This window comes from Onychostoma macrolepis, chromosome 02 (genome assembly GCF_012432095.1).
Source record: "Onychostoma macrolepis isolate SWU-2019 chromosome 02, ASM1243209v1, whole genome shotgun sequence".
Taxonomy (NCBI): Eukaryota; Metazoa; Chordata; class Actinopteri; order Cypriniformes; family Cyprinidae; genus Onychostoma; species Onychostoma macrolepis.
Window position 1 is genome coordinate 35,786,573 of NC_081156.1, and position 13,262 is coordinate 35,799,834.

General features: G+C 34.6%; 1 protein-coding gene across 1 annotated transcript in view; it reads left to right on the top strand.

Annotated features, from left to right (window-relative positions):
* LOC131525926 (receptor-type tyrosine-protein phosphatase mu-like) overlaps positions 1-13,262 on the top strand; it is a 256,453-nt gene that overhangs the window by 161,986 nt on the left and 81,205 nt on the right. Inside the window, 4 exon segments of the mRNA XM_058753934.1 lie at positions 619-895; positions 7,956-7,992; positions 8,493-8,567; positions 10,588-10,723. Of these exon segments, the coding sequence (XP_058609917.1) occupies positions 619-895; positions 7,956-7,992; positions 8,493-8,567; positions 10,588-10,723 (525 nt within the window).

Here is a 13,262-nt window from a genome sequence, read left to right on the forward strand (position 1 = left end):
CAAAAATCTAGTACTGATGCTCTGATACAAAGATGAATAAATCAAATCAGCATTACAGTAATGAAAATCAACTTTAAGAATATAAACACAAAAGCTTCCAGAACATTGATCTGTGGGGTAAATCTCATAAAATTGTTTTTCTTTTAATTTCTGAAACAAGTCTCTTCTGCTGATCAAAGCTGCATTTATTTGATCAAAAAATACAGTAAAACAGAACAATATTATTACAATCTAAAGCAGCTGTTTTCTTTGTGAATATCTGTTAAACTGTAATTTATTTCTGTGATCAAATCTGTATTTTCAGCATCATTACTGCAGTCTTCAGTGTCACATGATCTTCAGAAATCATCCTAATATGCTGATTTGCTGCTCGAGAAACATTTCTGATTATTATCAATGTTGAAAACAGTTCATATTTTTGTGGAAACTGTGATGCATTTTATTTTTCAGGATTCACAGTTGAATAGAAAGTTCAAAAGAACAGCATTTATTTGAAACAGAAATCTTTAGTCACATTATAAATGTCTTTACTGTCACTTTTGATTAAATTGAATGCGTCCTTGCTGAATAAAAGCATGGTTTGTGTGTCCTGTAATGTTTATTCTCTCTCTCTCTCAGTGTGTATCAGGTGGTTGTTGAAGAGGAGCGTCCTCGAAGGGCTCGTGGAGGAGAAGCGGAGATCCTGCGCTGTTATCCTCTGCCGGTTCACTATCACAACGCCAGCGGGCTGAACTCACAGTACTACTACAGCGCTGAGTTCCCCTCCGCAGGCGTCTCATCTCCGCAGCCCTTCACCATCGGAGACAACCGAACCTACGGCGGATACTGGAACGCTCCGCTGCTGCCTCACAAGAGCTACAGCATCTACTACCAGGCCGTCAGCGCCGCCAACGGGGTACATGCCTTCATTCCCATCAGTCTGACTCCAGATTCACAAATTCTGTTTAAATCAGGGTTATGACACAGTGGTGGCCAAAATGATTAGAACACTAGTACTATCACCAGCTAAAAAATGGTTTTAAGTCAGTTATTTCTATCTTGTGTCAGTAGGAAATATCAGTTTACATTTCCAAACACTCATTTTCCGTCTCCAAGACGCTTCAAGAAAGCTCCCTGCAAAGCTACAGTACTGTTAAACTTGAAATTTAAACTAAATTTCTAGCGATTATCGCCGATTTGATTGCACAGATACTATTTAAACTAAACTGAGCTAGACAATGACATCTCTGAATTCAATAATGAAATGCCTTTAACTGAAAATTGAGTGTTTAATCTTATCATTATACATTACTGACACTCTATCCTCCAATTTGATACTGTTAAGTGCTTTGACACAATCTGTATTGTAAAAGCGCTATATAAATAAAGGTGACTTGACTTGACTTAAAAGTTTTAGGCACTTGTGTAAAAATGCTGTGAAATGAGGATGCTGTCAAAAATAATGCCATAAATAGATTTTCTTTAACAATTAACTTCTATGAACTAAATGAAATCCACATGTGTTGTGAGCATGCTTTGTGTTTAAAGCAGGTTTTGTCCTCGCTGCACGCAGCAGAGTTTCTCAGGAGCTTCGCAGGAGGTTTCTTGAAGCAGAGACACAGTTCTTCTGGATTTAGTCTCAGTTTGCTCTGTTTCTTCATGTCACTCCAGACAGATGATGATGATCAGATCACATCTTTAACAGCAAAATGAGTGTTTGGAAATGTAAACTGATATTTCCTACTGACACAAGATAGAAATAACTGACTTAAAACCATTTTTAGCTGCTGACAATACTACTGTTCTAATCATTTTGGCCACCGCTGTAGTAAACTAAAATTATATTAAAAATCATTAGTTGAAATAAAATAAACATTAAATGAAATAAATAAAATATTAAAAAAAACGAAATATGAATTTCAGTTAGTTGGAGTTGTAGCTGTTAGTTGCCATGCTTTCAGTTAGTTCCACACTGCAAAAAATAAAAAATAAAATAAAATAAATAAATAAAAAATTCTTCCTCAGTATTTTTATGTTCTCCAGTACAAATATGTAAACATTTATGACTTAAAATATGAAACCTTGTTTTCTGAAAAAAATAAAATGATCAAAATTGTTATAAAATATTTGTTATAAATTAATTGTTATAAAAAAAATATTTTTGTCTCATTCTAATTTTTATTTGTATTTTTTTTAAGAAAACAAGACTTAATATCTTTTTATATTTAAGACTTAATATATTTTGCTTCTCCAGTAAATGTGTCTTGATTTCAGAATGTTAAGATATTTGCAGTTGCAGTGCAATTTAAATTTAAATTTAGTGTAGCTTGATGTACTAAACATAACTAAATCAAAAACTGAAATAGCAATGTATAAAAATGATAAAGATATATTAAAAAAGAAAAAATGATTAAATGACTAAACTTTAACAAAAAAATGATTCAAAATATTACATTTACATTTATGCGTTTACATTGTGCAACCAGTTTGTAAACAGAGGTCCTATTATAAAGGTCTGTGGTGAACATATACAGTAGGAATGTTTGAATTCAAGTGTTTAGGTGCTTAACTTTTTGCTATCGATTGGATTATTTCAGGTCTTAAAATTGCATTCGGATGGAACTCTATCATATCGACTGATGTGTTTACATGAATGCTTTTTATGGATTATTTGGGTGCATGTAAATGTAGCTACTGTAAGAGGAAACTGAGCTCAGAATGAACTTCAGATGTACATTAAAATCCTAAACCATGTGAGGTTGCATTTCCTAAGAAAGTTACCAGATGTATTTATTTATTTACATGCCAATACTGGTTTTTACTTGCATTTGGCACTTATTCCCTGCAAAAAAAGATTTCATCAGTATTTCTGTCTTGTTTTCCAGCACTAAATATCCTTATATCAAGATGCATTTACTGGAGAAGCGAACGACTCAATGATATCAAATCTTGACTTCTGAGAAATTGATCAAAATTAAGTGAGTTTATGTTTAAAACCAGAAAAATATTTGCCATTCGAGTCAGAAAAATACATTTGTTTTCCCTTTGAATTAAGCTGATATTTCTGATCCCATTGGCAGATATTTGCTCTTGTTTTAAGCATAACTTCATTTTGATGCATTTTTCAGATCATAAGTCATTTTGCTTCTCCAGTAAATGGATATTTAGATATTTGTGCTGGAAAACTAGACCAAATACTGCATAATGAAATCATTTTTGCAGTGTTGAATGATAATTTCGGACGCTGTGGGAGAGACAGACAGAGATTGAGAGTCATGACAGCGTCAAGCGCTTCAGATATTCACGCGTCGAGTGGCTCTCGGCGTCCGTGTCGATGAGGAAGGTAATTGTGGGTAAGAAAGAGAGCAGAGGTGAAGAGAGTCCCTCCGGACGCCTCGACCTCGACCCACATCTCCAAAAACACACAGAAGAGGCCATCAGGGAACAGGTGCCACTCAGAAAACACTCGGAGTATTAGAGCGACGTTTTTGAAGGCTTTTGAGTGTCACACGTGATGCTCGCATTAACTCACTTTGACTTAAAGGAGTCATCGAATGCCCATTTTCCACAAGTTGATATGATTCTTTTGGGTCTTAATGAAAAGTCTATAACATACTTTGATTAAAATTTCTGAATGGTAGTGTAAAACAACTCCCTTTTTACCCTGTCAAAAACAGCTGTGTTCACAGCGAGCTGTTTCGGTGCGTGTCCCTTTAAATGCTAATGAGCTCTGCTGACCCCGCCCCTCTCTTCTGTGGGGTGCACTGTAAAAATGATTTTCTTACTTAGTATTTTTGTCTTGTTTTCTAGTACAAATATCTAAACATTCTTGAATCAAGATGCATTTACTTGACAGGTAAAATGACTTAAGATTGTAAGTCTTGTTTTCTAAAAAAAAAAAACAAATTATCAAAATTTTGTTTTTAAAACAAGCAAAAATTTCTGCCAATGAGGCAAGAAAATAATCTTGTTTAGCCTTTGAATTAAAGGTGCAGTAGGAGATATCGGAAAATGCTAACTTTAGCCTGATAGCACTGATAGCACCCTCCCTGCAATCGCCATTCAAAGCCACACCCCCTGAACGCACATACGCTCAAAGAGCAGCCAGAGAAAAGATAAATTACTATAATAGGCTACATCAATGGTTTCCAATTACAGTCCTCGCGCCTTCCCTGCTCTGCAAATTTCATATGTATATCTTATCAAATCCGACGGTTGTTCTGTTCGACCATAAGTCATAAGTGCCCTGCGAAGTGGACATCACCAGGTATTCCGCCATGATTCCAGTTCAAAGCGAGCGTTTATGTTCCATACAAAGGGCATTAAAGTGTGCCAGACCTGAATTTAAATTGTATTTATTTACAGAGGTATATTATGTTACACTTCACACTTCTCTTTCGTCTGTGTGTGAGGAGCAGCGCAAATCCATGAGTGAATGTTCTGAAGTGAAATAAACGGATTTTCCCTGCTCAGGGAGTAGAGAGCAATGAACACTGTGTAGGGAGCATGTCAATCGGAACACAGTTCATGCATGGAGCTCTCTTCTAATGAGCTGGTCATCTGAACCCAGTGTGTTAACAAAGCGAGACATGCAAAATATGCAGAGCGGGGGACTCGAGGACTGGAACTGGGAACAGCGCTGGGCTACATATTGTACTACAATACCAGGAAGGAAGATCGGGTCGTTGATGTTTGATTGCCATTCTGGCTCTGTCTGCGTGAACGCACTGATGACGTATCCTGTCTGCGCGAACAGGGTGCGCAGAGGTATGCAAATACATACGTTGACAGGCAGGTAGGAAAGACAATTTCAATTTCAGGACAAACATTTCTTGGTCCTACACCTTCCACAGAATATATAAATACAGATAAATACATTTAGACCACTTAACTTAATGATTGCTATCAGGATGTGAAGAGACTTTCAACCAGAATAACAAAAAATGTTTCTGAAGACAATCACCTATGGCACCTTTAAGATTACTTTTCCTACCCCATTGGCAGATATTTTTGCTCATTTTAAGCAAAAACTAACAAAATTTATAATTTTTTTTTTTTAGAAAACAAGACACATTCCCATCAAAAACAAAGCATAAACATCACACAGCCAAGAATCCGAAATCGGCTTGATTTGACAATGAGGTTATCATTTATTGGGATTAAAAAAAAAAAAAAAAAAAGTACTCGATGGATTTTTGTCATTATAGGATGGTTGTGTCCACAGACTGCCAACACACATTTCAGTTCAAACAACTTGTAAAAGTGAATTTTCCTTCCGATGACCCCTTTAATGCATCGCTCTCTCTCACCTCTCACCGTGCTTTTAAAGAAATCATGCTGTTTGGATTGACAGTCGTGCTGCTTGTAAAAGGCCGAGGAAGAGCTGGCGGCTGTAATTGATGTCCTAATTGACTGAGGATCTGTGTTTTAGCCTCCCTGATGGATGCGGACAGGCACTTACCAAGACGGCCCTCGTGTCTGTCTATTCAAGAGCTGTAATTCATTAAATCAGGCCTTTCAGTTCCGTCAGGATGTGCTGCTAAATGCACTTTTGTGTTTGCTTTTCTTTATAATAGCATGACGAGTGTTTGTTTATGTTGTCGTGAGTCTTGTTCAGCAGGTCAAAGGTCATTCTAGGCTCTAATGGACAGCTGGAGGTGTGTGTTTAAATGCCACCGTACAGTGTAAGACACGCTGAAGATTAGAAGAACAATCAAGACTTGCTTGGAAACAGAAAAGTTGCTGAGATGTTCAGGGCTGTTGTGAAAAAATAAAAAAATCCTCTTCTTAATGAGTGTTTGCGTCTAATTTTCCAGTTAAAGCATCTAAAATTCCTTATAAGAAGATCAATTGACTGCATAAGATATTAAGCCTAGTTTTCAGAGAATTCTTTTTTTTTTTGAAGTGTTTTTTTTTCACTTTTTTAAAATACTTAATACAAGTGAACAAATCCGCCAGTGCAGTCAGACAAAATACACTTGCATTAAAGATACAGGCTATGAAAACAACTCTTAATATGCTATGCAGTTTTGCTTCGCAAGTAAATTTGTGTTTTTATTTTTTCATGCATGTTTAGATATTTTGTGGGAAATTAAATTAATTTAAATTAATATCTCTTTTTTTGCAGGTTGTGTGTGTGATTTCTGTGATATTTCTGTGATGTTAAGGTTCCTAGACAGTTGCTAGGGCAGGAGATTGTTACACTGTTTCACGGGTTATGGTGGTTGCTAGGGTGTTGCTATGTTGTTCTGAAGGGTGCCATGGTGTTCCACAGGTTCTGGTGGTTGCTAAGGTGTTGCCAGGTTGTTCTGGATGCATGCTAGGCAGTTGCTATGGGATTGGGTGCTAGGGTGCTGTTAGGGCATTGTTAGATTGTTGCACAGGTTCTGTGGTTGCTAGGTCATTGCTAGGTTCTTCTGGATAGGTGCTAGGGTGTTGTTAGGAACGGTTAGACTTTTACACAGGTTATGTGGTTGCTAGGCTGTTGCTAGGTTGTTCTTGGTGGGTGCTAGGGTGTTGTTAGGGCATCATTAGACTGTTGCACAGGTTCTGGTAGTTGCTACAGTAGGTTGTTCTGGATGATTAATGGACCGTTGCCAGGCCATTGTTAGACTGTTGCACAGGTTTTGGTGGTGGTTGCTAGCGCACTGCCAAAGTGTTCTGAGTAGTTGCTATTGTGTTGCTAGGTGGTTGCTGGGCTGTTTAGAAAGACCTAAAGGATGATGGTAATTTTAACAGACATAGCTTGAATGCTCTAGCAAGAGTTGCAGTCTTTTGAAACGCTGTTTATGTGCAATAACAATATGCTGGCTTTGATAAACTGACAGAACTAGAGAGCACAGCAGTCGGCATATTAAAAAGAACAGCAGTAATAAAGCAGAACACGGTGCTTTGTTGTTGGTGTTTGTGTAGCTGAAGACTGATGTCAGACGTTAGTTTGATTACAGGCGCTAAAGCGAGTCGTGCTCCAGGTGCTCGTACTGAACGCTCACATACAGCATTCGGCTGAAATGCACTTTTAATGCCGCAGCTGCTTAGCAGGCATAGAAAATATATCAGCATATACATCATTGGAGTCATGCAGCAGCAGAGCCAGTTACTGGACTGTTTTCATTCTGCTGACAAGAGTAAAGCGTTATTTACTCCTGTAGAAAACACTGGAGCCACTGGAACTTCATCAGTGAACATCACGGATGACTGATGCACACGATACACTTGTACTGTTGGACTATCAACAGATTATTAGTAGAACATAATTTAGTAATTATAATAAAATGTAATATAATAATAATAATAATAATAATAATAATATCATTATAGTTAATACTATAACCATTATAATAAATGTTTATTATTATTATTATTATTATTATTATTATTATTATTTAATTTTTTCACTACTGTAAAAACTCTGGAAAGGTTATATTATTATTATTATTATTATTATTGCCCTTTTCACTACTGTAAAAGCTCTGGAAAGGTTCTATTATTATTATTATTATTATTATTATTATTACTATTATTGTTGTTGTTGTTGCCACAAATAATAATGCTAATACTACTACTAATTATTATTATTATTATTATTATTATGTTTAATTTATATAGAACCTTTCCAGAGCTCTAAAATGTTTTACAGTAGTGACAAAAATAACACAGACAAAGTACAGTCAATGGGAAAGTGCATATTTACACAATTAAGCATATAAAATAATATAAACTCAATTAAGAATATAATTTAATATTCAAAACAGTTTGCCATTATTGAAGTTTTTTTTACATAATTAATTTTGGAAGATCACAGAGGAGGAGGATGAATATCACTGTGTATCAATCATTTTATCAGTCAAAGTAATCAATCAATATTTATTTATTTAGCACATTTAAAAACAGCAAATGTTGGCCAAAATAAATAATTATTTGTTTGATTCAATCATTCAGATGTTTGATATTTTGAATTTATTTTTGTTTTTCAGGAGACAAAAATTGACTGTGTCCGTGTCGCTACCAAAGGTAGGCATTCTAACCTGTGCAAGTAGACATTGAAAATGTGATAAATTTTACACATTACATAATGCATGTAATCAGCATGACGCAGCAGTGACAGACTGCACGGATGCTGTTAGTGTTGTAGCCTGATTTGGTTTCTGAAATGGTTCACATGCATCACTTGTCCAGTCAATGTTATTAACCTTGTAAATATGCAAATAAGAACATATTTAACCCTGGGTTAATTACTAACCCAGGTTAAATTAAGAGCAGAGACAAGAGACGTGATGACCCAGGATTAAAAATGAGCGTGTCTGAAGATGAAGTTCTGCATGTTCTGCTTTTGAGTGTCTGTTGTGCAGGTTTTCAATAACTGCTTGTTTTCTTCCCTTTCTTCTGTTTGTTTATCCTCTTTCTGTCTCTCTGTCTCACACACACACACACACACACACACACACACACACACACACACACACTGGTTCTATCTCTGTCTTTCTGCATGCATGTGGATCTTGTTCTTGCAGCCGCTATCTTGGTGACGCAGCTCACCACTCCTTACGTTCGCATCGCTCCGGCCGCTGGAGACAATCAGCTAACAGGTCAGAAACTCACTCACTCACTCACTGCATGTGTGTGTGGATGAATTTAATAGTCTGTCTCTAACATAATCTTAGATAAAGGTTCAAGGTTTTTATTTTTATTTTTTTGACCAATCAGATTCTCTCTAGGATCAGTGTTATTTTAGTATTGTTGGTAGTTGATTTTATTAGTGCTGTCAAACGATTAATCACGATTAATCGCATCCAAAATAAAAGTTTTTGTTTAAATAATTTATGTGTGTGTACTGTGTATATTAATTATGTATATATAAATACACACATACAATATATATTTTTAAAATATTTACATGGATTTACATGTACTGTATATATTTATATAATTTATATTATATATAAATACATTTAATATATAAACATAACATTTTTCTTAATTATATACATGCATGTGTGTGTGTGTATTTATATATACATAACAAACATACACAGTACACATACATATATTATGTAATAAAAAGTTTTATTTTAGATGCGATTAATCGCTTGACAGCACTAGTTTTTATTAATATTTTGAAATTATTTTTCAATTTTCCATCTTCATTATAATTAAAATTTTTAGTATTTTATAATGTTATATTCCTTTAATGTCTACATAGTTTTTATTCATTTTTATGTAAATTTTAGTTTTAGTTATTTTAGTACTTTAAGTTAAACCAAATGAAAATGCTAAATTTTGTCTTGGTAACTAGCTGAAATAAAATAAGTTTATTTTTTTTAAATATATTTTATTTCAGTTATTTATTTATTTATTTTTTAGTTAACGATAATAACCAAATGACCCTCCACCAACCCAGTGTCCTCTTTTAGTAAGAAGTATGTCAAAACAGGAAAGAAATCTGCGCTCATTGTTTGAGTTTTTTAAATGTATGAAGCTAAACGTGAATTTATGTATTTCTAAGTCAATAAAGTCTCTCAGGCAAACGTTTCTTTAAACACACACAGATCTCTCTCATTTGTCATCACAAACGCTCTCTGTCATTATCAGACTGATGATTCTGGCCCCATCCCTCAGCAGGAAATGATGTCATCAGTATTCTGTACATTTTTATATATATATATATATATATGCTGCTTTATTTTATTTGATCAGTGCACACTTTCAGTTGTACGCAAGCATATAGATCAAAACTATAGACAACAATGAAATGTGGCGTTATCTAATCAAATATGCACTGATTTGCAGACATTTCCAGAACATAAATCTGAACACTGGATAAAGCCAGGATCAAAATTATTGTTTGATTTGTTGACATATTAGATTTAAAGGCTTTTAGTGTTGGGATTTTACATTTCTCATTTTACCACTCCATAAATCAGAAAATACTGTCAACAGACAGAAAATAATTCATTTTTGCCATGTTTTTAGGAATAAAATGTTGTATAAATCAGTGTGAATGATATACCAACAAACCCCCTCAGTAAAAACCTTTAGAATATAGATTGGAATAAAACTGTAAATTTTGGTGTATGTACTGTAAGTGCTGCTGAAGTGTAGATAAAAACTCACCTCCTTTAAAGATTTGCATTTTTACCACGTTTTTAAGAGTACAATGTTGTATAAATCAGTGTGAATGATTTATGAACAAACCCCTCAGTAAAAACCTTCAGAATATAGAGAGGAATAAAACTCTAAATTTTGGAATTTATAAGTGTTGCTGAAGTGGAGAAAAAACTAATTTGCCTTCAAAGATTTGCATTTTTACCATGTTTTTAGGAATAAATGTTGTATAAATCAATGTGAATGATATCTGAACAAACCCCTCAGTAAAAACCTTCAGAATATAAAGAGGAATAAACCTCTAAGTGTTGGTGTATGTAAGTGTTACTGAAGTGGAGAAAAATCTTTTAAAGATATATATTGTAACTGAAATCTTCAGACGCAAATAGATAAAGTGCAATAAAATAAACACTTTTTCATTGTTTTCTTTCTGCTAGTCTGAATGAAGACATGTTATGGACATGTAATCTTCTGTATGACCTTTTGACCTTTGGTTGATCTCAGGCGCAGCAACGCACAAACCCAACGCGGTGGAGCCTGAGAAACAGACTGACCACACGGTGAAGATCGCCGGCGTCATCGCAGGAATACTGCTCTTCGTCATCATCTTCCTTGGCGTGGTGCTGCTCATGAAGAAACGGTAAGAACCTCAACACACACACACACACACTGTGGATGATCGGTTACACTGATTTCACCACGGTTAAGGGTGATGACGCATCAGAAGGTGCAGTTAACCAAAGTTTGGACATACGTGACTCAGTTCATGTTAAAACCTTTAATAAAGACCTCTCCTTAAATGTGTGAAATTACACTCAAAACATATAGTATTTAGGCTTAAATTGAAGATTTATGTATTTGAATTGCATTTAATTTTTCTATTCATTCAGATGACAATGTTTTAACATAAACACGTATAAACCTAATCTAATGCTTGCTACTATATATAATTACTCTATTTATCATCAAATAATTAATCGTATCATTAAATCTCATACATTTCAACTGATTGAATATTGCTTGTTCCACAGCTAGTCATGTTTTAACCATGTTAATACTTTTTAACCATGTTTTTACTTGGTTTTAAATGAACAAGTATTATTGTTTTCACAATGAACAAATTTATGCATGCATAAATAAATGCATTTTAAAAAATGATTTTTAAATAATCAGATAGATGCAAATAATTAATCATAAACTATGTAGTTTATGTTAAAACTAATCTAAATTCATTTAAATTATTATATGCAATTGAAATAAATGCTGCCTTATGCCTCACATAGGACAAAGAGGATTAAGATGCGAAGCAATTCAAATACATAAATCGAACCAGGTCTCATGGCATAAACGTACCTGGGGGCACTTTTTAGCGAGACCATTTTTACATACCTTACTGCACGTTTCGCCGCAGTTTCAAAGAGAAATGTCCACTGAGTGGCGTTAAAACACAGGTTCAATATGTAAACCATGGCATGTTTTTTCTTACGTTGATATAGGTACGTATGGCTGTGTTTTTATTACGTTGCTTCAAGTACGTAATAAAAACCGGAGCTCCTCAGCTCTCAAGTCCGTCTCCGTACTCCGTGAGCTAACGAACAAACCTACCGTCAATGGAAACCCATAGATATGAAGCTGGATGTGTGTGAGGCTAACGTTCAAAAGCATCAGTTTTCAAATCTCCCAACATATTAACATTGTTTTGAAGTCATAACATGATATTCTTCAAGTAATTGTGCCAAAATTACGCTTTATTAATCGAAACTCTGTAAATTTGTGTGAAAAGGAATAAAAGGCGTCAGAGTTTTACTGCTTCTAGTGTTCATTTATTTTGGAAACTGCAGTGATATGTACTTATTGGTACGTATTTTGTGTCTCGCTAAAAAGTGCACCCAGGTACGTTTATGCCATGAGACCAGGTAGCATAAATCTTAAATTTAGGCCTAAATATTTTTTGTTTTGTTTTGTGTACATATGATTTCCCTAACATGTTTTCCTTACATTTTCCTAATGTTTTACAAAGCATCCCATGATGCACCTAATGAATCTAGACAAAGACAAAACTCATGTATTTGTCACGCTTTGATCTGCACATACACTAGTATTACATTTTCGTTCATACATTCCCTAGTGAAAAATAAATATACTAAAATGTATTTAAAATCAATTTATTTCATGCTAAGTATACTACAAATGCATTTACATAATATAATGAATACAAATACCCTGCAATTGTACTTGTTTCTATACTAAACTGGCATACTTAAAGTCTGCTAAATTGGAACAACTCATTTTGTACTTAATGCACTTGAATTGTGCGGAAGTAGTGCTAAAGTCCAACTAAAGATGTACTTAGTATATTTGATTGTGCTAAAGTGGAACTATTGCAAGTATACTTTAGGTACACTTTAAATATCATGCATTTAAATGCTGATATTATTCAAAGACCACACATTCTTAATCAATAATGACATTAAAACACGTTTTAGGTTTAATATTAAGAAATGTGCTTTGTGCACAAGTAGTACTTCAAATAAAGTTTAATTATAATTTTTATATCAGTAAGTCTCGAGCGATATATCAGTCAATATGTTAATAGATTTGAACTATACTTAGTATGAAATAAATGCTGTTTAAATATATTACATTCAAGCTTTACGTGTTTTCAGTAATAGGAAGAAACTACAGGAAGATACTCTGTTATTTCAGTCCTGTGACTATTATTCTAACCTGTACATTAATATTAATGAGGAAGGAGCAGATGTGTCCAAACTTTCGTCTCATCCGCAGTCAGATCAGGACTTTGTGTTTTTGTGGAAAACCGCAGAGAGCAAATCAGATTGTCTGGAGTTTAACCGCAGATATTAATAATAGATTTTCCTCCCAATTTCCACCTGACCTTTCATCCGCATTGTCTATGCAACACTGAATTATTAATCTAATTATGTTGATAAGCCATGGTTAAAATGCTGTGTAATGGCCTGATAAAGAGCTGTTCTCCCGGTGACCCTGCATCTGAAAAAAGACGAGGGAATCTCAGTAGATCCGTGATTGTGTGACTGATGAACGCTCGTCGCTAGCTGGAGGCTAGTTTACATTAGCTGCCCACGGATCACGGGTCGTCCGGAGTCAGTTTCTGCAAATATCCAGCTCGCACACACAAACGCTCCTGTTTGTTTGCT